The 25,102-nt window shown below is 44.9% G+C and overlaps 1 protein-coding gene across 2 annotated transcripts in view; it reads left to right on the top strand.

Annotated features, from left to right (window-relative positions):
• PRLR (prolactin receptor) overlaps positions 1-25,102 on the top strand; it is a 108,842-nt gene that overhangs the window by 79,948 nt on the left and 3,792 nt on the right. For both annotated transcript variants that reach the window (XM_063295754.1, XM_063295755.1), the window contains 9 exons: positions 3,608-3,740; positions 4,326-4,495; positions 5,141-5,298; positions 6,698-6,839; positions 7,985-8,114; positions 8,276-8,445; positions 17,438-17,604; positions 19,220-19,361; positions 24,102-24,201. In XM_063295754.1, coding sequence (XP_063151824.1) covers positions 3,608-3,740; positions 4,326-4,495; positions 5,141-5,298; positions 6,698-6,839; positions 7,985-8,114; positions 8,276-8,445; positions 17,438-17,604; positions 19,220-19,361; positions 24,102-24,201 — 1,312 coding nt within the window. The remainder of the gene's footprint in view (positions 1-3,607; positions 3,741-4,325; positions 4,496-5,140; positions 5,299-6,697; positions 6,840-7,984; positions 8,115-8,275; positions 8,446-17,437; positions 17,605-19,219; positions 19,362-24,101; positions 24,202-25,102) is intronic.

Here is a 25,102-nt window from a genome sequence, read left to right on the forward strand (position 1 = left end):
AGATTCTTCAGGAAGCATACAAGATGACTTGGTATCCCCATGCCACTAAGAACTTGCCACAATTTGTTCTGGTCCACACAGTCAAAGGCTTTAGAATAGTCAATAAAACAGAAATAGATGTTTTTCTGAAACTCCCTGGCTTTTTTCATTATCCAGCGGATATTGGCAATTTGGTCTCTAGTTCCTCTGCCTTTTCCAAACCCAGCTTGTACATCTGGCAATTCTCGCTCCATGAACTGCTGAAGTCTACCTTGCAGGATCTTGAGCATTACCTTACCGGCATGTAAAATGAGTGCCACTGTTCGATAGTTTGAACATTCTTTAGTGTTCCCCTTTTTTGGTATGGGGATATAAGTTGATTTTTTCCAATCTGATGGCCATTCTTGTGTTTTCCAAATTTGCTGGCATATAGCATGCATTACCTTGACAGCATCATCTTGCAAGATTTTGAACAGTTCAGCTGGGATGCCATCGTCTCCTGCTGCCTTATTATTAGCAATGCTTCTTAAGGCCCACTCAACCTCACTCTTCAGGATGTCTGGCTCTAGCTCACTGACCACACCATCAAAGCTATCCCCGATATTGTTATCCTTCCTATACAGGTCTTCTGTATATTCTTGCCACCTTTTCTTGATCTCTTCTTCTTCTGTTAGGTCCTTGCCATCTTTGTTTTTGATCATACCCATTTTTGCCTGGAATTTACCTCCGATGTTTCTAATTTTCTGGAAGAGGTCTCTTGTCCTTCCTATTCTATTGTCTTCTTCCACTTCCGCACATTGCTTGTTTAAAAATAATTCCTTATCTCTTCTGGCTAACCTCTGGAATTTTGCATTTAATTGGGCATATCTCCCCCTATCACTGTTGCCTTTTGCTTTCCTTCTTTCTTGGGCTACTTCTAGTGTCTCAGCAGACAGCTGTTTTGCCTTCTTGGTTTTCTCTTTCTTTGGGATGTATTTTGTTGCCGCCTCCTGAACAATGTTGCAAACTTCTGTCCAGAGTTCTTCCGGGACCCTATCTACTAAGTCCAGTCCCTTAAATCTATTCTTCACCTCCACTGCATATTCCTTAGGAATATTAATGAGCTCATATCTAGCTGATCTGTGGGTCTTCCCTAATCTCTTTAGTCTGATCCTAAATTGTGCAAGAAGAAGTTCATGATCGGAACTACAGTCAGCTCCAGGTCTTGTTTTTACCGACTGTACAGATGTCCCGCACCTTTGGCTGCAAAGGATGTAGTCAATCTGATTTCGGTGTTGTCCATCTGGTGAAGTCCATGTATAAAGCCGTCTCTTAGGCTGTTGGAAGAGAGTGTTTGTTATGCAGAGTGAATTGTCTTGGCAAAATTCTATCAGCCTATGTCCTGCTTCGTTTTGTTCTCCCAGGCCATACTTACCTGTAATTCCAGGTGTCATTTGACTGCCCACCTTAGCATTCCAGTCTCCTGTGATGAAAATAACATCTCTTTTAGGCGTGTCGTCCAGTAGGTGCTGCAGATCCTCATAGAACTGCTCTACTTCAGCTTCTTCAGCATTTGTGGTTGGGGCGTATATTTGGATCACTGTGATGTTAGATGGCTTGCCCTGAATTCGAATTGAGATCATTCTGTCGTTTTTTGGATTGTATCTAAGCACTGCTTTAGTCACTTTACTATTAATTATGAAGGCTACTCCATTTCTTCTGTGGTCCTCTTGTCCACAGTAGTAGATCTGGTGGTCATCTGATGTGAAGTGGCCCATTCCAGTCCATTTCAGTTCACTGACGCCCAAAATGTCTATCTTTAATCTCGACATCTCAACAATAACCACATCCAATTTGCCCTGGCTCATAGATCTTACATTCCAGGTTCCAGTGGTGTGTTGATCCTTAGAACATCGGATTCGCCGTTCACCACCAGCACCATCGGCTGCTAGCCGTCCTTTCGGCTTTGAGCTAGCTGCGTCATCACGTCTGGGGCTAGTTGAACTCATCCTCTGTTCCTCCCCAGTAGCATTTTGACCATCTTCCGACCTGGGGGTCTCATCTTCCGATGGTATACCGGCATATCTCTGATTGTACTGATCCATTTAGTTTTCACGGCAAGAATACTGGGGTGGGTTGCCATTACCTTCCCCAGGGATCGCATTTAGTCTGACCTCTCTATCATGACCTTCCCGTCTTGGGTGGCCCTTCACGGTTTAGCTCATGGCATCATTGAGGTGCTCAAGCTCCAGCACCACGACAAGGTAACGATCCTTTGCTGAAGAATGAAATCATAAAATCCTCATTATCATTCCAATTAAACATTCTTAAATTTTTACCCCACTTTGAAATATACCAAGACATTTACATATCTCCATATTACTCACAAGGCATTTTTCATAGAAAAATCAAACACCCAACTGCCCCCCTTAAAATCTCAGACTTCTCGGCAAAGACCCTCTCACAGAACAGAGCCTCTTCTTTCCCATAACATTCCCTCAGAAAAACAACTCTGTGATTTGCAATTCAGGCTGTCCCTTTAATCCTTTCAGCACCAGAATGAACTCTTCACCTAGCATTTCAACAAAGACTTCAGTCTCACTGTCAGAAGAAACATCTCTATTTTTGTTAAAATCTTCAGTTTCTTCCATAACATTCTCAGCCAGATGACACATTTTAAAGCAGATATTTTCCACTATGTCCTGAATATCTTGCAAAATAGCTTGACAGGAATCTGAGAAGATCTGCTTAAACTCACAACAGAACTCAGAAAATCTCCTTGAGATCCTCCATGTTTCAGGCAGTAGATTATGGCATCCCCTAGATATGTGACTCGCGCAGATAGGAGTTAATGAATTAGTGGAAAGTTTCCAAATGAAATTGAGACAAGAGAAAGTTTGCTAACAAGCAGCTCTTAGGGAAAGTGAACAGAAGACTGGAAATTCAAAACAGCAAATTCAATGTGTAGGAAAATATTAAATCCTTCAAATTCAGTACAAAAATAATAACAGAGAGGCAATTATTTATCCTCAATCCTCCTTAATCTTTAAATGGGAAAACAAGCCAAAACTTTAAAAGATTTTAAAAATTTAATCCAGAAATAACAATAAGCACCAAGAGAGTCCACTTCTTCTTGCTGTAGAAAGCCTCTCTTGGGGTACATAAACTTAAAAATATATAAATTGAGTGATTTAGAAATGGGGTGGCTCAACCTAATGTCCCTTTAAGGCTACAGCGCAGTGTGGAAATGGTGATGTCCCCGCCTCCCATCATCTCTTACCGGATCATCGAAAGCGCTGTTTGTGATTCTCTGGCTGCAAGACGGCGTTTTGGAGAGCAAATGGGATGATTCCAAGCATTTTCTTTGTCATGAAAGTGCTCTTGGACATCAGGAAAAAGCCTGCCTGAGCCCAGAAAAAAGCCTCCACTGTCAGTTCTGTCTGCAGAGCTCGCAGACGCAGCTGTTCAGTCGGCCATATTCCCACTGGAAGCCTATGATGTTATTAGTTGCTTTGGGAGAGAAAAGCAGGGTAGATATAAACAATCATAATCATATAACACAGTGCCGACAAAGGCAAATTCGCAGCCACATGCTAGGCTCATAACCACTCTACTAACAATGACTGATTTTGCTATTTCAATTCTTCAGGACAATCTCCTCCTGGAAAGCCTAGAATAATAAGTTGCCTGTCCCAAGGAAATGAAACATTTACTTGCCAATGGGAACCTAGTTCAGATGGCAGTCTTCCTACAAATTATACTTTGCTGTACAACACGTTTGGGTAAGAATATATGGGAAAGGAGGGGGGAGTAACTCTTATATACTTTGTTCTTTTTCACATAGAATGATTATTTCATTCGCTTTTTGCTGTCAGAGCAGAACCTTAACATCTCCAGGAGAGTTGGAGTATTTATTTTAGCTGTCATAGCTTTACAAAAGAAAATGTTCTCCTAATTTGAAGTGTTTTTAAATAGTAAAAATGTTCTTATGCCTTTTATGCTGTTTTATATCTTTGTATCTTTCTGTTACGTCTCACTGGTCACTGAGCAAAGATGATGGATGGATATTCACTGAGCACTTTAGTAATTTAGCATTTTAGTATTTTGTTCACAAAGTAGTTTTATAACTTAGTGAACTAGTAGTTTTAAATATTGAAATGTCTTAGTATTCTACCACTGGTGTTTATAGTACTTTTTAGGTCTGAACCATTTTATTTATTTCTATCCATCTATAAAATCCATCTATAAATTACAATAGTAATGTTACTTTTACACTGTTTTTTAGGTGATTTAAGTATATGCTTATTTGTTTTTGATAAATATAAACAAATCTATATTAACTATTGCTTTGCATGCTTTTATTTCAGTGAAGAAGAGACTCATGAATGTCCAGATTACCTATCTGCTGGCCCCAATTCCTGTTACTTTAATCAAAGAGTCACCAGGCTTTGGCAAACATACAACATCAGTGTAAAAGCTATCAATGATGCAGGAAGTAATATTTCTGATCCTCATTATGTGGATATAAAAGAAATGGGTAAGAGCAGAAGCCGAATGAAACTCAACCTTTTATTTTGCTCTAAAATTGGAAAGAGAGAAGATGGCATAATATTTCAACATCATGATTTTCTCAAAGCTAATCTCGATGGAGATCAGTGTTTCTCATCCTTGATGGCTTTAAGATGTGTGGACTTCAACTCCCAGAATTCCCCAGCCAGCATAGGGAAAGCCACCAAGGTTGAGTAACACTGATGTAGATGGAGGAGGCCAGCAGTACTAGTCACCAGTTTTGTTGAAAATCAGGAAGGAAAAAAATACTGGATTGAGATGATTTCATCTACAAGATCTATGGCTCATTTTAAAGTATGTTTCATGGGTTTTAAGACCCAGATTTGATTCTTGACATCTTAGTTAAAAGAGTTGTCAGCTAACCAGATTCTTAAGATGAAATGCTGGAAAGATGGGTAATACTGGCTTAGATAAACTACTCTTTCTCATTATGCACGTTATATCTTTTGGTTTGATACTATTGGAGCCTGGTGTCCTCCAGATAGGTTGGACTACAATTCCCAGATATTGGGAAAGGCTGATGTGCAGAATCATAAAAGGAGGAATTCTTGGCAAGAGCAGTAAAAATACTGACATCTGATTATTATTATTATTATTATTATTTTTTGCACAGTTAAGCCAAACCCTCCCATGAATCTCTCTCTGGAAGTCAAAATGATGAATGGACTAATGTATCTGTGGGCAAAATGGTCACCACCTCCACGGGTCAATCATTTAGCACTATGTAATTATGAATTACGACTAAAGTCTTCAGAAGGAAAAGAATGGGAGGTAAGAACATTGCACTTTTGCTAGTGATGTTAGCAAAAAAAAAAAAAAAAAGTCAGCTGTCATCATTTCCTCAATTCAGACATTGTGCTTAAACCAGAGTAAAGTTTGCTTTTGGCTTAAACTCTTTACATATCTTTACATTCAAACATTTGTGTACAAGAAGAATGAGGTAGGAAGAACCAGGCTGCAGCGCAAGGGCAGAATACATAACTGGTTTGCAGAAGGCCCAGGTGTACAATCCAACATCTCAAGGTAATGGAATCAGGGAGCAGAGTGCATCACCTGAAACCCTGGAGAGCTGCACTAGTCAACAGATAGGCAAGCCTAAGAAGCAAGCCTCTTAGATGCAGAATAAATAAATGAAAAATGTTTCTGAGAATTCCAACTAAATAGACATTTCTCCAAATAAATACCAGAAGGAGCATTAAACTAAGAAACATTATCTTGAACAAGGACGAAAAAAGGAATCATTCAGTGTGAGCTGTGAGATGGATACAAATGTTCATCCCAGAAGGAGTATTGGGCGGTCATCAGAAAATAGCTCACATTTGCTCTTCTCTTGCGTAACATAGCATGGCCATGTCTTTACAAGAGATAAGATGACTAGGTCTGGATGCTTGCTGGGGCCAAGTTTCAAAATACAGCACTCACGCCTTATGCTAATTGCACTGCTTGCCTATTTATTCTTGAACCTAATGTTAAGGTGTTTCCATTGTTTCCATTTCAGTATTAAATTGTTTGACTGGAGTTGCAGTGCTGGGTAATTTTATAATCTTCTTGATTTTAATTGATTTTGTCGTTATTTAAAACATATATATTAACTATGACTGTTACTGGAAAGGTTTTGTCCTGAGCTTTTATTTGTGATATGACAGCAAGAGAGATACAAAATGGGTCTGTGCCATTTGTGGCATCAAACCTAACAAAACCTGCAGTTGATTATATGGTTCTTGTTATGAGCCTTTTTTCTTTTCTGAGTGCCTGGAATGGCCAGAGCAAAGAGGCGTATGAAGCACTTGCATAAACGACGGGCTGTCTGATTATCTGTCCAGTTGTTGTATGCATGGTCTTGGAAATATTTATTTTATGCAGAGACTCTGTTTACTGTAATCCTGAAAGATTCGAATACTTAGAGCTATTGGTGATCCTTTCCCAATGTTGCCTTCTCCATACATCCTGGATTAAAACTGTACACACTGCCAGGTAACAAGGTTATTGGCCATGCTAAAAGGAGATGATCAGATTTATAATCCAATACGTTTGAAGGTCAACCTAGACTAGATAATACAGATTCAAATCTGCCATATATTTGATATACTGATGTGACTTGGATTTCATCTTTTTAAAACTTGGACTTGCCACAGTTTTCATAGTCTCCATTGCCTTTATCCCTTTGCAGAGTTATTTTGTGGGAGAGCACGTGCAGTATAAAATATCTCAGCTGCACCCAGGAATGAAATACACTGCTCAGGTTCGCTGTAGAAAAGGACATGGCGAAAGGAGCGCATGGAGCCCAGAAAGTTACATCCACCTCCACAGTGGTGAGTCAGTCTCTTGAAACTTTTCTGTTTTGGAAAATCAGAGAGTTGATATTCGACAAAAATGGGGAGCTGAACAATTGCAGAACTCGTGTTTAAGGAAAGATTTATACACTGCATGCAAGTATATTTAATAAAAGCTATGCTGCTGATTCGTATAGGCATATAAGCATCTGAGGAATGAATTTGCTTGCAGCTTTTCTGTAGCATCTTTCCCAGACTTCTCAGCTACATCCAAACTTCTAGGCTTCAAGATATGTGTTTATCTTGTTAAAAGTCAGAAGAAGCTTGAAGCTTATTTTGAAACGATTGCAAAAGAAACTCCAATAAAAGTTATTCCACAGTTCTTAAAAAGTACAAACAAATCCAACATAATATTGACATAGTTAGAATGCAAATTTTAAAAAGGCAGCAACATCCTATTTTTAAAAAATGAAGTCTTGCCCAAATGAAGGAAGAAGGCATAAAAGAATGTGAACAGACAAATGAATCTAAATTGACAACAAGGCAAGAGTAGAAAAATATGAAGAACATATTGTTAAAAACATAGAGATAGGTAGGAAAATGAGAGTCCTTCAAATAGCAAGAAACTAGTGGGGAAGGTAGTTGGAGTGCCTGGCAATAAGATAGAAATTATAACTAAAAGAAGTTTTGAAGACTGTAAAGGAGCAAAATTAATTCCTTACATTAATCTTTTCTGAGTAAAGCGTTAGAGAGTCACCAACAACTAAAGTTTGTAAACTACCCAATAGCTGAAGTTCTCCATATACTAGGCTGTCTCCTTAAACTTCATTGATCCTCACCAGAAGATAGGTTAGATTGGAGGACTAGCACTGGTCCAAGGCATCTTTTTTTTTTAATCCATTCAGTCATGTCTGATTCTCAGAGACTGCCTGGACAAGTCCCTGCAGTTTTCTTGGCAAAGTTTTTCAGAAGTGGTTTGCCATTGCCTCCTTTCCAGGGCTGAGAGAGAGTGACTGGCCCAAGGTCACCTAGCTGGCTTTATGCCTAAGGCAGGACTAGAAATCACGGTCTCCCGGTTTCTAGCCTGATGCCTTAACCACTAAACCAAACTGGCTCTCTAAGGCATCATTACCGTGGTGCTAATACGAGGCCATTGGCTGAATACATGGACTATTTTCTTACAGGCCAACCTCCAGGGAAGCCAGTCTTTATAGGATGTCGCTCTCCTGAGAAAGAAACCTTTACTTGCTGGTGGAAGCCCAGCTCTGAGGGAAGTCTCCCAAGAAACTATACACTGCTCTATAACAGAGAAAGGTAAAAGTTATAAATCATTCTCAGAATGGATTATTATATAATTTGGATCTCTAGAGAAGATGGCATTTAGCTTTCTCCATAGGACAGCTTACTAATTTGTAAACAATGGCAAAAACTTCAGCAGTCTGATTTGTTTCCCTTTTTCTCCTTGTGTTTTTCAGAGATAACAAATACTATGAATGCCCAGACTATACAACAGAGGGGCCCAATTCCTGTTACTTTGATAAAAAGCATACATCACTTTGGATAACATATAATTTTACTTTAAAAGCAATGAATGAGATGGGGACTAGCATGGCAGACCCTTATTATGTGGACGTAGCTAATATAGGTATGCAGAACAAATTCTTCTGAACAGGAAAGATGGCAGAATGTTCAAAAGATCCTGAGAATTTACCTGCATCTTACTGCATGCAGCATCAGCCACCATCCATGAATGGCAGCCGGTGAAGGGTAGCTTTATTAAGCATCTAAACAGACTGAAATATGTGATTTTAAGACAACATCCAGCTTGGTGAGTCACATTGTGTAGGCAATACATTCTCTGTAAAAGAAAGCCTGGACTTGTACATGTATGTTTTAAGAAAAACTTGGAATAGCAATCACTGAACCAGCGTTTTTCAAACCTGGCAAAACTTCAAGATGCATGGACTTCAACTCTCAGAATTCCCCAGCCAGCATGGCTGGCTGGGGAATTCTGGGAGTTGAAGTCCACACATCTTAAAGTTTTGCCAGGTTTGAAAAACACTGCATTAAAGACAGGGCTTTGTTTCTTCATGAATCCAATCTTTTTCCAAACAGAATACTGGGGAAATTGCATACATTCCACTTCTCTAAACAATAGCCTACACTTCTGGCAGACAGCTTTTTCTGTTCTTTTTGCTAGCCAAGGTCATCCATAGTCTGCTCCCACCCTCCTGCTAGCTCTCTTGGGGCACTCGAAAAAGAAAGGGTCTCAACCAGTCACAAAAGATCTAATTCCTTGCTGCCTCCCATCAACCCTTTCTCATCCAGCAGCCATCCTGCAGAACCGCCCACCCAACACAACTGAAGAGAATGGCATCATTGGTCACATAGATTCAGTATTGGATTGATGGATTGATTTTACAAACCACTACTACTATGTACTTTCAAAGAAAACTCTGCTTGCACAAAAAGACTTCTAGACTAATCTCCTTATGGCCCAGTTGTCCCTGTTTATCCACCACAGCCCAAAATTTCTGGCATCTGTTTCTAAAGGAAATCTGTCCTTACTTTGTTAATCCAGGAGGGTAATTATGCAGGGTGAAGTCTGAAACTTTTCTTACTGTGTGTAAGTGTGCAATACAATTCTATCAGTTCTTACTTCTGAAGCCTTTCTCGGAGCGAGAGGAATTTAGGTATGGAGCCAAACGTATTCATCTGGGGGCAGGCTGCTCACAGGAAAGGTGGAGTCACTATCTGGGTTCCAGCCCTGGATATTGAGTTCTGATGCCAGGACATCAGATCCTAAGAGGCCCTGGCCCAGAGGGTAGTATTTCCCTCTCAGAAATGTGCCCACCTGTGTTTTGAGTGGGGCATCAGTGAGGGGTGGGGATGGGGATAGTCATTGTAATCTGGGAAGCCTTAACAGATTGTGATGGTCCCAGTACCAAGATCTTAACTTAGAAATTCTCCAGACAATCCATGAGAAAGCTTAGAGAAATCTTTATTATGGATCCGATTAACAGTAATCAAAGCTCCAAGTGAGAATTTGGCGCCAAGATATTCAAAGTGATTCTTTCCCTCCTCTGATCTCATCCCTTCTCCCTGTCTGCAAACAAGCTGTTTCTCACTCCTAAATTCCCCCCTCCCCTCTCGGCAGTTCGTTAGAGTGATTAACAACACAGGTGTCTTATTGTCATGAGTGCCGTTGAGCTGAAGACATCAGCGCAATGGCACACATGACAATAACGAGGAAACAGGGGAAGGGGCTCAGGATAAGCAGCCATCAACTCACAAAGACGAAAGAAGAAGATACAATGGCTAAGCGGATCGCGAGGCACACCCAAGCTGTTAGCGCTAGCGCAACGGAGATCGCCCAGCTGACAGCAATCACCGGATGAATAGGGAAACCGATGATGGGCGATCCCGGAGCACCAGCGGGGCCTCGCAACCCCTCACCTACCGGCAAGACAGCATGTGGGACAAAGGGGGGGTGACGTAACCTCGAGTGAGGGGGCGCTGACCGGCGCGGGGTATTTAAACCCCGCACCGGCGCGCTCCTGTCACTCTCAGCTTTTTTCTACAACTGTAACTACGCTATGAATAAACCAGAGCCTGCTTCAACTGAACCAGTGTCTGCGTGTTACTCGGCGGTAGGCAGTGCATGACATAAAGCTGAGAGTCACAAACTCAGCCTCGCCGAGCCCCACCGGACGACGACGAGCCGCGGGAGGAGTAGACGGCGAGAAGACCAGGAACGATGAGGCCGGCGCGACGCGGACAAGGGGGGCGAGCTGCACGGCAAGAAGCAGAGGAGGACCGATCGAGGCCAGAGGCACCGCGGACTCCCGGAGCCATGGACGCCCACCCGGCCCAACCCGAGCCTCAGCTCCAACCCCAAGGGGAGATGGCGACGGAGGCAACCCAGCCACAGGAGGGAGCAACATACCAGCGGAGAACCCCGCGCCCCACATCGCACCCCAGCCACGGGCGTGGAGCGGCAGCCCAACGGCGGTAAGCACGGGGGAGGACAAAGAAGCAACCCAGCCGACGGCGGAGGAAGCGGGCCAACAGACGGGAGTGCCTGAACCCCACCGGCGACCCACCCCCGCCGACACACCGATGGAACCGGCCCCAGCGGCGGCGCGGATTGCGGACGGGGACGCACAAGCTAGACTCGCGGCCATGGAGACCCAACTGAAGGAACTCCGGACCATGCTTCAATCGTTGATGTCCCCCGCGCCGCCCAACGACGTCCCTGCACAGGTCCACACCCCGAGCGAGGCGCCGAACTCCCACGGGCCAGATGATGGTCAACAAACGGCCCAGGCGGACGACGCCACAGGCCGGGAAGTGAGAGGAGGGGGCTCACAAAACGCCCAGGCCCCAAAGGACTTCCCCATCTTCTTTGATGGGAACCCCGCGAAACTGTCGTTCTTCATTACGAACGCCAGGGAGTTCATGGGGAGGCACGGACGCTCCTATGACTCCGAAGCGGACAAGATTGCAGCCGTGGCGATCAAACTACAAGACCGGGCAGCGGACTGGTACGTCCAACTGTACGAGTCCAGCTCCCCCGCCCTCGCCAACTTCCACGCCTTCATCAACGAGATGAAGAGCTACTTTGAGGACCCACTAGCCAAAGTGAGGGCGAAAAGCGCACTCCAAAGACTCAAACAGGGCGCACGCACTGTCCCGGACTACGCCCTCGAGTTCAAAGCCCTCGCAGGGAAGATCAATGACTGGTCCGAGACCACCCTGCTGGAAATGTTCAAAAGGGGGCTCAACCGCGACGTACTCCAATGGGCCCTCTACCGCGATGACCCAGAGACTCTACACGGTTGGATCCACCTTGCGGGGAAAGCAGAACACGCGCACCGCACCTTCCTCATGGCAACGACGGAAGACACGACCAACACCTGCCAAAAGGTACCCGCGCCACACGTGGGGACGGCCGGTCCCACATACCCAAGGAAGAAATTTAATCGCGGGCCCTGCGGGAGGTGTGGAAAACTGGGGCACAAGACAGCAGATTGCTTCGCCAACCGACCGCCGGCTAGTGTGCCTAAACCCGCCCCGAAAACTAGCCTCAAACCACCTAACCCGCCGCCGCCCCCTCACCGCCAAATGACCGGAGCCACAGCGACACCAGATGAAGGCTGGGACGCCTACTGGGGGGGAGAGGACGCCGTAGACCCAGACCAGCCGGCGGGAAACGCTCCCCGCCTGCCCTGAAACGCGTTGCGAGGCAGGCGGTGGGACAGCAGCGCGGACCACCTCGACGGAATGGCGAAAGCTCCATTATAATGGCGGCAATCAAACTCTCTGCCGGCAACGGAGTCACCACGGCCGCGGCACTAGTGGACTCGGGGTGCTAGAAAAACCTCATCCACCCCGACTTAGTCGCCAAACTCGACCTCCGCTGCTCCCCCCTCCCCACGCCGCTGGCATTCCACCAGCTGGACGGCTCAACAGCGGGAGGGAAACCAGCCACGATGCAGACCGAGCCGGTCACCCTGCACATGGGCACTCACACCGAACGCACATCGTTCGTAGTCACCCACATCGGACGACCCATTGCAGTCTTGGGAATGCCATGGCTCACGACAAACAACCCGCGCATCGACTGGGAGACCCGCACCTTCATATTCGGCGACGGCGAATACCGGGCGCCAGTTCCGGCGGGCAGAACCAACCCCACTGTGGGACGAGCAGAGGCGGCTACACAGGACAACGCAGCTACCACAGCAGACCTACCGGAACAATACGCTGACTTCTCCGAGGTCTTCGGAGAGGCGGAAGCTGACCAACTACCCCCCCACCGCAAGACGGACTGTCGGATCGACCTGCTGCCCGACGTCCCCTTACCTAGACCGAAGATCTACTTGATGACCCCGAAGGAGATGGCAACCTTCCGGGAGTTCATCGATAAAAACCTAGAGAGGGGATTCATAGAGCCAGCATGCTCACCGGTCGGAGCCCCCGTCTTATTCCGGGAGAAGAAAGACGGCACCCTACGGCTCTGCACCGACTACCGGGGCCTAAACGCGGCTTCCCTGTCCAACAAATACCCCTTACCCCTGGTAAAAGATATGCTCGCCCACCTGTCCACGGGCAAGGTCTTCTCCAAGCTGGACCTTCGCGAGGCGTACTACCGCATCCGAATCAGGGAGGGGGACGAATGGAAGACTGCGTTCAACTGCCCCCTAGGCGCCTTCCAGTACAAAGTGCTGCCGTTCGGACTCGCGGGGGCCCCGGGGGTGTTTATGCAGCTCATCAATGAGGTCCTGCATGAACACCTGTTCAAAGGGGTCCTCGTCTACATAGACGACGTCCTTATCTACACCAAAACGCACGAGGAACATGTGACCCTAGTCAGACACGTCCTCGATAAGCTCAGAAGGGCGCAGCTCTATGCCAAACCCGCAAAGTGCGAATTCCATAAAGCGCGCCTAGACTACCTGGGGTACCGAATCTCCGGAGACGGCATAGAAATGGACCCCGCAAAAGTCGAGGCGGTGCTGAACTGGGAACGCCCCCGCAACAGACACCAACTCCAGAGCTTCCTCGGCTTCGCGAATTTTTACAGGTCATTCGCCCGGGGGTTCGCGGAGATAGCCCTCCCCCTAACGGACCTCCTCAAAACCAAAGGGGTGGGGGACACCCGACGCGCCAAGAACCCAGGCACAGTATTGAATTGGACTCCCGCGTGCCAGACCGCATTCAATAAGTTGGAAGCGCTGTTCACCACAGAGCCAATCCTCGCGCACCCGGACCCAGAACGGCCGTTCGTGGTCCAAGCCGACGCCTCAGATTTCTCCTTGGGGGCCATCCTACTCCAAAAGGACCCCACAGGACTCCTGAAACCATGTGCCTACCTGTCGAGGAAATTCTCCGAGACAGAAAGGCGATGGCACGTCTGGGAGAAGGAAGCCTTCGCGGTAAAATCGGCGCTGGAAACATGGAGACACCTACTCGAAGGAGCCGCCCAACCATTCGAGGTCTGGACCGACCACCGGAACCTCGAGGCCCTCCGAACGCCCAGACGCCTCAGCCCAAAACAGGTCCGATGGGCCCAATTCTTCAGCCGCTTCAACTTCCAGCTGAAGTTCATGCCAGGTAAAAAGAACTTCCTGGCTGACGCCCTTTCCCGACTGCCCCAAGACGAAGAGCCCGCCCCAGACACGATTGGGACGGTCCTATCCGCTTCCCAACTGGGGATGGCTGTGACCACCCGGAGCGGCACTCGGAGGCAGCCCGACTCTACGGCGCAACCGACGGCGGGACAACCTGTGACCAGACGACGCCAACCGCAACTACCAGGGGGGATACGCACGGACCTCGCCGCCGCCCTCAAAACCGACCCCTGGTTCCTGGCAAACCCCGACAAGGTAACGATGGCACAGGACCTGGCATGGGGGGAAGGCAGAATCTATGTCCCGGACTCGCAACGCCAAGCGATCTTGCATAGATCCCACGACACCAAGCAAGCGGGACACTTTGGGTTCCTTAAGACCCTGCACCTAACAAGGCGTCAATTCTGGTGGCCCGCGCTAAGACGGGACGTGAAAGCCTACGTAGCATCCTGCCCAACGTGCGCCAGAGCCAAACGGGCACCAGGCAAGCCCTCGGGACTTTTACAACAGGTGGCAGAACCCTCCCGCCCATGGGAGGAAATCTCCATGGATTTTATAGTGGACCTCCCACCCAGCCAGAAGAAAACGGCCATTTGGGTAGTGAAAGACTATTTTTCGAAACAGGCCCACTTCATCCCCTGCACATCGGTCCCGTCCGCACAACAACTAGCCAAACTCTTCCTCATCCACGTGTACAGGTTACACGGATGTCCCGCACGTGTGGTGACCGACAGGGGCACACAATTCACTTCTAAATTCTGGCGGGCCTTCCTAAAGCTGACAGGGACCCAACAGGCCCTATCCACTGCCTGGCACCCCCAGACGGACGGAGCCACAGAGGTCCTCAATGCCACCCTAGAACAATTCATACGCTCATACACCAACTACCATCAAGACGACTGGGCCGAACTGCTCCCGTTCGCCGAAGTCGCATACAACAACGCCGTTCACACGAGCACGGGGAAAACTCCGTTCGAGGTAGTCTCGGGGCGTGACTTCGTCCCCATACCGGAGCTACCACAACCCCCGGGACCCCAGGTGGACGCTAGTGACTGGGGACGGAAGATTGCGGAATCGTGGCCAATAATCACGGCAGCGCTGAAGGAAGCACAGGCGGCCTACAAAGAGCAGGCCGACAAGCACCGGCACCAACAACCGACGTTCCAGGCTGGGGATATGGTCTACCTATCCACCAAATTCCTAAAGTCGCCCCAACCCTCGAAAAAACTGGGGCCTAAGTACATCAGGCCGTTCCGAGTCACGCAGATAGTGAACCCGGTGGCAATACGCTTGGACCTGCCACACAACCTACGGAGACTCCACCCGGTATTCCACACCAGCCTCCTGAAACCGGCAACTACCTCTCGATGGCACCCAAGCACGCCACTGCCCTCACCAGTGATGATCGACGGCCAACATCACTTTGAAGTAAGGGACATACTCGACTCCCGCAGGCAACGGGGAACTTTACACTATTTGGTCAGGTGGAAACACTTCCCCCACCCAGAATGGGTGGCGGCGCACAACGTTAACGCGCCTGACCTGACCCGGGCTTTTCACCGGGCGTACCCCGACAAGCCTAAGGCGAGACAAGCAAACCGGCACCTGCATACCCCCTCCCCCGCGGGCCCCCCCCGCCTACCGTGCCCCAAGGGAAAGGGCCCCCCCCAAGCCCGCGACTTGGGTGGACCTCCCCCCCCCGGGACTCACCCCCCCCGCCCCGGGCCCACGAGGCAGTGACAAGCGGTCGCCAGCACCCTCCCCCCGCCCCGGGCCCACAGGGGAGTGGCAATCAAGTCAACAGTGCATCCTGGGGGCAACGCCCAGGAGCACACATAACAAAGGCGACGCACTTAGAATAAAAATAAGGGCCCTACCTGGAGCTGATAAGCACCCGACCAGCCACGCCTCTCTCCTCGCCGAACTGAGCCAAACAAGCAGGGTGTGGTCGGAGCATGCGCACGCCCAGGGTGTGACCGGGGCATGCGCACTGGGAACACACCCTAGATGGACACGTGGTAGAGAGCGGAACAAAGGGAGGGGTGAAAACACTCCGGCGGGAAATTCAAAAAAAAAAAAAAAAAAAAACATTTTGACAGCTCTCCTGGTAAAAAACCGGAAAGCCGGGGGGGGGGCACTATTCGGACAGGGGGCAGTATGTCATGAGTGCCGTTGAGCTGAAGACATCAGCGCAATGGCACACATGACAATAACGAGGAAACAGGGGAAGGGGCTCAGGATAAGCAGCCATCAACTCACAAAGACGAAAGAAGAAGATACAATGGCTAAGCGGATCGCGAGGCACACCCAAGCTGTTAGCGCTAGCGCAACGGAGATCGCCCAGCTGACAGCAATCACCGGATGAATAGGGAAACCGATGATGGGCGATCCCGGAGCGCCAGCGGGGCCTCGCAACCCCTCACCTACCGGCAAGACAGCATGTGGGACAAAGGGGGGGTGACGTAACCTCGAGTGAGGGGGCGCTGACCGGCGCGGGGTATTTAAACCCCGCACCGGCGCGCTCCTGTCACTCTCAGCTTTTTTCTACAACTGTAACTACGCTATGAATAAACCAGAGCCTGCTTCAACTGAACCAGTGTCTGCGTGTTACTCGGCGGTAGGCAGTGCATGACACTTATCAGCAGCAAAGCATCCTTGGGTAAAAGGGCTGAGGCAAAGGAATGTGAAGCTAACCTGGGTTGGTTCTCTGGAAATGCAGTGAATGCATGAAGCCAGCTAACACGTGTACAAACCTCTGTTGGCAGAGTGCTAGAAAGCATTTGGCCCAGGAGAGATCAGAAAAGTCACACACCAGGCATTTCTATAAAAATAAATTTATTTACAGAAAGCACAAAAACATATTTACAGGCTTTGCATTTTCAGAAGCTCTCAGAGAGCTGCTTACTCTCTACAAGCCTAAAGAGAAGGAACTGAAACTAACAAGCAAACTGCCCTCGCTTCAGGCTATGCAACTATTAACACCTGAAAAGAGGACAATTAAATTCCACCCAGCCAAAATGATTAGTTACTGTAGCAACCTTAATCTGTAGCAGAAAACAATATACCAATAACCTCTAATGGCAGGCGAACCAAGAGAAGGGGGCCTGACACAGATGTTGTTCATCTGCATTGCTCTGCAGATATCTGAATATGAGACCCTGTGGTTAAAGTTGGCCTCTAGGGAGCAGTTGGGTTTGTAGCTGTTCTACCAACCTCCCTGCTACACAGCAGTGTCTCTGCCTGAGCTGCTTGAACCCACCACCAGTTTGGCAGCGGTATCTCCAAAGCTGATGTTCTTGGAGGCTTAAATCTGCCCTTGTTTGGCATAGAGTCTAGAGAAGCTCAGGAGTTCTTGGCCACTATGGACCTGGCCCAAGTCATCGTAAAACTCCCCTTTGTAATATGTAACAATGGGGTACAAGAGAGGGAGCCCAAGTCTTACTATTCAAGGGATGCCTTCATTTTCATCCATGAAATGTAAATCTCTGATCCTTCATTTTTCAGTTCAGCCAGACCCTCCAGAAAATCTCTCCCTAGAATTTGAGAAAAAAGTATATGGCGAATATCTGTTGTTGAATTGGAATCCACCTTCCCTGGGTGATGTCAAATCAGGCTGGCTAACTCTGGAGTATGAGCTACGCATAAAGCCCGAAGGAGGACAAGAGTGGGAAGTAAGATTTTTCATTCCTGATGGCCAAATGTTCTGCATGACTTTTATGTCACAAAAAAAAAGGTCAATATAACAAACAATATGTGCTGTATTTTGAATAATGTAATAGTAAACCAAAAAAAAAAAAGAAATTTGGATTGAGAAATTTGGATTGAGCAAGCACTTAAAATACTTCTTTATTTATTGATATGTTCGTATGTGTAATCCAAATAAAGCTTTTGCAGCAGTTCATAGCATACCCTAATATAGTACTCTCCGATGCATGGGTAAGTCTGTTTTCACTGTGCAGTTCTCCAGTCTCATTCACAAAACACAGGTAGTCCTTACTTAACAACGGTAATTGGGACCAGAATTTCTGTCACTAAGTGACGCAATCATAAAGCACGATGTCATATGACCACACCACTTAGCGACAGCAGTTCCAGCAGTTCCAGTTACCATCATTAAATGAATCCCATGCCGTTGTTAAGTGCAATGTCACCTGGTCGCCATTTGCAACCTCCTGCCAGCTTCCTCATTCACTTTGCTTGTCAGAAGCCAGCAGTAAAGGTTACAAATGGCGATCATGTTACCGTGGGGATTCTGTGACCATCGTAAGCATGAGAACCAGTCATAATTACCACTCATTCAGCTCTGTCATAAGTTGCTGAACAAGTGGTTGTTAAGCGAGGACCACTTGTATATCCAAGGCTCTTTCAAGGAGGGGTATGCAACCATATCTGGCCTTCAAGTAGCATGTAAGTGCCATAGTCCCAGAAATGGGCAGGAATGCTAAGAAGTTGCTGAGACCAAAACCTAATTTTGATTTGGTTGAAATTAAGTGTAATATTAATCAAAATTTAATAATTTAATTTAATTCATTTAATACGATTACATATCATTTATTTTTTTCCTTCTGTCCCATTAAAAATTGCAACTTGGCGAATGGGACAAGAGGACCAGATAGTAGGTGCCCCCCTGCAGACATCCCGACATGGCAGAAATTTTGGGAAGTATTTTAGGGACCCCATCCAAGATTTTCAGGGGCTGCAGTTGCAACACTGTGTTGAAAGCATTCTAGGAGCCAAACTGGATAAGACATGACTTGTGTTGTTTGGCTGTGTGTAAAGTGATCTGGGCTAACCAGGATGGGATGAATGGGGATACTTTGTGTAGAAGTTCTTTTTTAAAAAATCTGTCCCCAACCTTTATCAACCCGTTTGTCTACCTGAATCCTAAATTTCATTGTTGCAAGAGTAAGAAGCAAAATTACTATCCTCCTTCACTGTCCAGACTATACATACACACTTTTAAATGTCTCTTTCCTTGTCAAAAGAACTAATATACAAGTAATCTACATTTAGCGACTGCCTCGTTTAGTGACCATGGACAGTTACAACAGTGATGAAAAAAGTAACTTTATGACCAATCCTCCTTTAGGACCAATTTACAACCTTCATGGGTCTGTAAAGCAAAGGAAAGCTGAAGTAAGATAATAAGCACAGTTGTGGTTTCACTTAGTGACTGCTTTGTTTAATTGTGGTTGCTAAATCAGGACAACTTATGAAGCTCTTTCCTATATTTTATACAGAAGCTCTTTTATATATGTACGTGTGTATATATTCTTATATTTCCAGAAAATATTTGTTGGGCAAAGGACGACTTATAAGATGTTCAGCGTAAATCCAGGAGAAAGATATGTGGCACAGGTTCGTTGCAGATCAGATCATGGTAACTGGAGCACCTGGAGCACTGAAAGTTCTATTAAACTCCAACAAGGTGAGATGACCTTTGTCTGGCCTTTTATTAGCACTAGGCATACGAAACGAAGAGCAAGTTTAGTTTAGCTTAAGGTTTTTCGTCATGGTGGAATTAAAATGCTACCTTCCAGTCCTTGAGCCAGCAGAAAACTATATTGGAATAAAATGTGTAGTTCTCTATCCTGCCATAGGCATGATCCTTGTAAATGGTGCCATCCTTGTTTATAGTACAGAGGGCATACTGAGGACAGGAACTGGTGGAGTTCCTTGGCTTCGTTTTCTTCCCCTCCCACCTTATTCCACGTATACAGTAGGTTGAATAAATAAGGGGAGAGTATACAAGTCTGCTTCACCACGTTCTGTCTGTACTGTGGCTTCCTGACCGTATATAAGTTTCTCATGAAGACAGCGAGATATTCTGGGATTCCCATTTTTCCAAGTACTTTCCACAGCTTGATGAGATCAACACAATCAAAGGCCTTTCTATAATCAATGAAGCACACAGTGATTTCTTTTTGATATTCTTCGGCTTTCTCAATTATCCAGCATGCATCAGCGATAATATCTTGTGTTCCTCTGCCTTTTCTAAAGTCAGTTTGAACATCTGGCATCTCTTTTTCCATGTAGGGCTCTAATGTGCATTGCATGATCCTAAGCGTTATTTTGCTAGCATGTGAAATAAAGATTATTGTACAGTAGTTTGCACATTCTGTTAAGTCTCCTTTTATTTTGGTATTAGAATATAGATTGACCTCTTCCAGTTGGTTGGCCACTGTGACGTTCTCCAGATTTGTTGGCCTAGCTTGGTTAGAACCTTAACTGATTCTTCTTCTGTTGCTTGCCATATTTTACTGGGTATTCCATAAGTTCCTGTAGCCTTCCCAACTGGTAATGACTGAGTGCTGATCTATCTTCATCTTCTAGGACTAGAGGTTCTTGTAAGTAGGGAATATCTTCTAAGGTATCTTGGATGTTGACATCTTGACTGTACAGTATATCAGTATACTCCTCCCATCTTTGTTTGATCTCCTTTGAATCAGTTACTATCTGTCCATTGGAGTCCTTTAGCATGCCAATTCAAGTTTGGAAGCTCCTTCTGAGTTCAGAGATCTTTTGAAAGACTTTCCTTATTTTTCCATGTCTGTTTCCATCCTCAGCGTCTTTACAAATGTTGTTGTAATATTGTTTCTCATCTCTTCTAACAGCTCTCCGAAACTCTTTGTTAAGTTCCTTTTTGAGATTTTTGTCTTCCTTGGCTTTGGCTTCTCTCCTTTTCTTGGCAATTTCCATGGTTTGTTCTGACATCCAGTTTGCTTTCTTCTCTTTCTTAATTTTTGGCAGTCTCTTTTCACATTCCACCTTAACAGTTTCTTTAAGTTCATTCCGTATGGTTCTCTATCAGTGAGGTTCAGGACTTCAAAGTGATTCCTGATGTTCTCCTTGAAAATGGTGGGTATGTTCAAGGTCATATCATTGAAATTGACTGGCTTTCTTTTTCTTCTTTAGTTTAACTTGGAGCTTGCACATGAGCAGTTAATGATCTGTTCTATGGTCAGCACCTGGCCATGTCTTTGATGCTATAATTGAGTTCTCCACCTCCTTTTATCAATAATCTAATCAATTTGATTTCTATATATTCCTTCTGGTGATATCCATGTATAGAGGCATCGTTTTGGTTATTTGAAGACTGTGTTAGCTGTGAAGAAATTATTGGAGTGGCAGAAATTGATAAGTTGGTCTCCTGCTCCATTTCAGTTTCCTAAGCCATACAATCCAACATTTTATTCTTTCATGTTTCCAAGTTTGGCATTCTAGTCTCCAATCACAAGCAGCACATCTTGCTTGCATGTTCTGTCAATTTCAAATTGAACTTGATCATAGAAGTCATCAACCTCCTCTTCTTCATCACTGGTGGTTGGAGCATAACATGAATGATTGTCATATTAAAGTCTAATTGATATTATTTGGTCATTGATTGCATTGTAGCTAAGTACTGTTCTTGCTATACACTTCCTAACTATAAAAGCAACACTGTTTCTTCTTTGTTTTTCATGACCTGAGTAATAAAGAGTGTGATCCAACTACTGGGATTGAAAGTGTCCAACTCCAGTCCTTCTCAATTGGCTAATGCCTAAGGTGTCAATTTGTAGTCGTTTCATTTCTTCTTTCACTGTGTTGAGCTTTCCCATGTGCGTTCCATGTCCCTACTTACGTTCCATGTCCCTACTGTAATTCTGTCTTTGCAGCTTTGGATTTCTTTTCCTGTATGGTAACATCAGCAACTAACATACATACTTTATTATTTAAATGGAGGTGGGGAGAGGGATTATAAAATATAACATGTTTTTTTTATAAATATAACATGCTTTTCCCACCCTGAATATAAATCTTGGAAATTGAAGTCCAGCACCTGGAATGGGGAAGACTTCAGTATAATCTACAGTATAACAATAAATTCCATAAAATTGATCAAATATGTCAGGAAATGGATGGGACACCTTTTCCAACATAGCTAGATACACAGCCTTACAGTGTGTTCTGTGAAGCCTGGATTGCTTTTTTCATTTGTGTTGTATCTTTAAGGTAGTGAAAGTGTGAGCTGAGATTTTGTTGTGTTGTGTTGTGTACTGACAGAGATGGAAAAATCAGCCAGTTTCAAGCTATGTCAGTTTTATATGTATTCAGTTCTGAGTCCAGTTCATGTAGTTTCTACATCAGACCTGAACTTCTTAAAAGAGCTTGAATTTACATTTATTTTCATACAATTTTATATGGTTTTTTTTTTCAAATACTGACATTTTTGTTTATCACTTTCCCAAATTTACCCTCCTGAGTTACTGAAGCTACTTTGGGACCTGTTTTGGCTGAACAGGATTAAGTGCTTTCAACTGGGGCAGAGAAAGGCAACAGATACAAGCAGGCTGAACCACTAGGGCATGATTCTGTTCTTCTTTTTTTAATAAAAGTCATTTTGATACTGTCAGCGGGAAAACCTCCCAAAAGAATTCCAATCAATAGGTTCGATGATGCAGAGAAAAGAGTTTATTTGTAACGCGTTTGCAAAGGCGGGTCCCTTCGTGCAAGAAGGAACCAAGAACAAAGTTAACACAAAACTTTTATACCCTAGCTGTCCTCCCCCTCATACGAGGGCTCAGCTCACAATCTTTCTATCTATTCCAAAACATTTTATGACCTAATTGCCATATTCATATGTTAGCAGGATGTTCCTGCAACTCTTATCACCTACTTGTTTCAGGGTCTCATTCTAATGCAAACATATTTCTGCCGGCACCAGCCAGCAGTTTATACACCATTGACTACAAATTCTTGTCCTACTGACTGTATTTGACATTCATATATCTTTCATCCCCCTCCCTCCAGCTCAGGGTCCGGAGGCATACTTCCCCTTTGTTTTAGGCACATTACCTTGCCCCATCACCAATTTTACAATAGATAAGCTGTCACTTCCCTGTTCCTTCTGATGCGTATGCAAAATGTTTTAAAGGTCAAATTTTTCATCCTTGTTCCTCATGAAATTGAGACACTTTTTATTTTACTTTTAACCCCCAGCTCACAATACCTTACATACTTTTTAATCTCTTGAAGAGAGACTGAAGGAACTAGAAATGTTTCGTCTTGAAAAAAAGAGAGGAGCTATGGTAGCACTTTTCAAGGATCAGCAGAGTTATCACACATATGAAGTGCTGGGCTGTTTTCTACCACCCCAGAGAAAAGAACTGTAGATTTATAGTTTGAAATTCCTGGAAGGCAAATCCCATTCAGTGTTAGAGAAAACTTCCTAATGGTAAGAGCAATTCAGCAGGGGAACCAGTTATGAAAGGAGAGTGGTGGATTCTCCTTCACTGGCTAGATTCAAACAGGAATTTGGCAGCCATCTGTCAGGGTTGTCTTAATTTGAATTCCTGCCATTTAAAGCAGTTTGGAGGAGAGGTCCTAAATTGCCCCTCCAGTTCTGTGATTCAAACAAACAAATCCTGTAGAAATCATAGAAATGAAATTTCTAATCCTTTATTGTCTCTGGAGTCCTTGGTGCTCTCTGAGCTTTGTTGTTTTCTTGCAGACATTTCATTGCCAGACTAGGCAACATCTTCAGTGCAAAGAGGGAGTGGGCCTTGCTCTCTGTTTGTCCAGCTTGTGTTGGTGGGGGTGTTGTTCTCTTCTTGGGAGTTCCTTGATTGGGCTGTTGTTTGCAGCTTGGTTGATTGCCTGAGTTAATAGTTCCTTGATTAGGGTGTATTGTGCTGTTTGATTGTTCATCTGGTGTTAATCCTAGTGTTAATCTTTGCATATCTGAGTGTTGATTGCTGGCAAGGAGGTGTTCTGGTCTTTTGGCTTTTCTATTGTCTCTTTTGAATGGTATGTAAATGTTGTTTACCTCTATGTATCTGTTGATGGGGCTCAGGAAGTAGACATGTAGTCCTAGGATCTCAGGTTTCTCATTGCTGGTATAAAATTTGGCATGCCATGATAATCCATCTTGAGGAAGTTTAAAGACATGTAGTTTGGTGAAGAGATTACTTATGACCATGAATTTATCTAGGAGCAAATGTAATAACCCAGGTCAAATGTCACCATTCACTGGATGTTCTTGAATCAGTCATGGCACCATAACTTAGCTTCACAAAGTTGTTATGGAGATAAAATAAAATTATGGAGATAAAATTCCTCGTCTAAGTTAAAAACATTTAATGAAGTTATATGCAACTGCATGAAATTTAAACCTTGTTTTCTTTCTTAGGTATTAACCTAAAGGATGTAGTTGTTTGGATCTTTGTGGTTTTTTTATCAATTACCACATGTTTGATCCTAATCTGGATACTGGCTTTGAAAAGAACCAAGTAAGCTACAACTTTAGATACTGCAAGATGCACAAAAACAAATCAGCCATAAAATTTCCCTCCAATAGCAGTGGAGGGAAAAGGCTGTTCCTCCTGTCTAATGGATGATTGCCTATCTGTAACTATTGGGTTCTGCTTCTGGACTAGGCAAATACTAGGGGTTTATTTACAAATCTCCACTACATACTCACATCATCTTAGCCCATTGATTGTTCAAACTCTGTGTAGCTATTAAAAATTGATAATACTACCTTCACTTAAAGAATACTTTCTAAACTATCAGCATTTCAGATTGGGGTTGATAAAGAGTAATATGATTGATTTGATTTGGGGTTAGCATATTGTGGTTTGTAAACTTCAGTTTATGACTTAGCATGTTGTTCAAATCTGATTAATTGTGTTATTCAGTAAATCATAGCTAAACAAATGATGGCTTAATGTGTTGTAGAGTCAATTCCTGTATCCCAATTCCTAACCCAAAACTCAGTGTCAGGTTTGTGCATCAAAATCCTATAATCCAACTCTGATATTTCTCTTTAAAGAATGCCAGTGACAATCTAGATCTTACTTAAATACGTACATGCATGCTATCTCCTTTTATTTATTTAAACCTCAGGAGTGGAAGGTCAGAATATAGGCTTCCCACCTGGGGCAAGTAGCAACTTGATGTGATTACTAACAGACCTGTAACATGGGGAGAAAGCATTTGAAATTTCTCTCTGTCCACCCTGGTCCCAATTCTGACCTCTTTGCCATGGTTAGTATTTAAAGAGGAATAATCTGACTCAAGAGCCTCACGTGGCTCAGAGTGGTAGCCGGCAGTATTGCAACTGAAACTCTCCCCATGACCTGAGTTCGATCCCAGTGGAAGCTAGTTTCTCAGGTAGCTGACTCAGGTCAA

Source organism: Candoia aspera, chromosome 2, assembly GCF_035149785.1.
Source record: "Candoia aspera isolate rCanAsp1 chromosome 2, rCanAsp1.hap2, whole genome shotgun sequence".
NCBI classification, from domain to species: Eukaryota; Metazoa; Chordata; class Lepidosauria; order Squamata; family Boidae; genus Candoia; species Candoia aspera.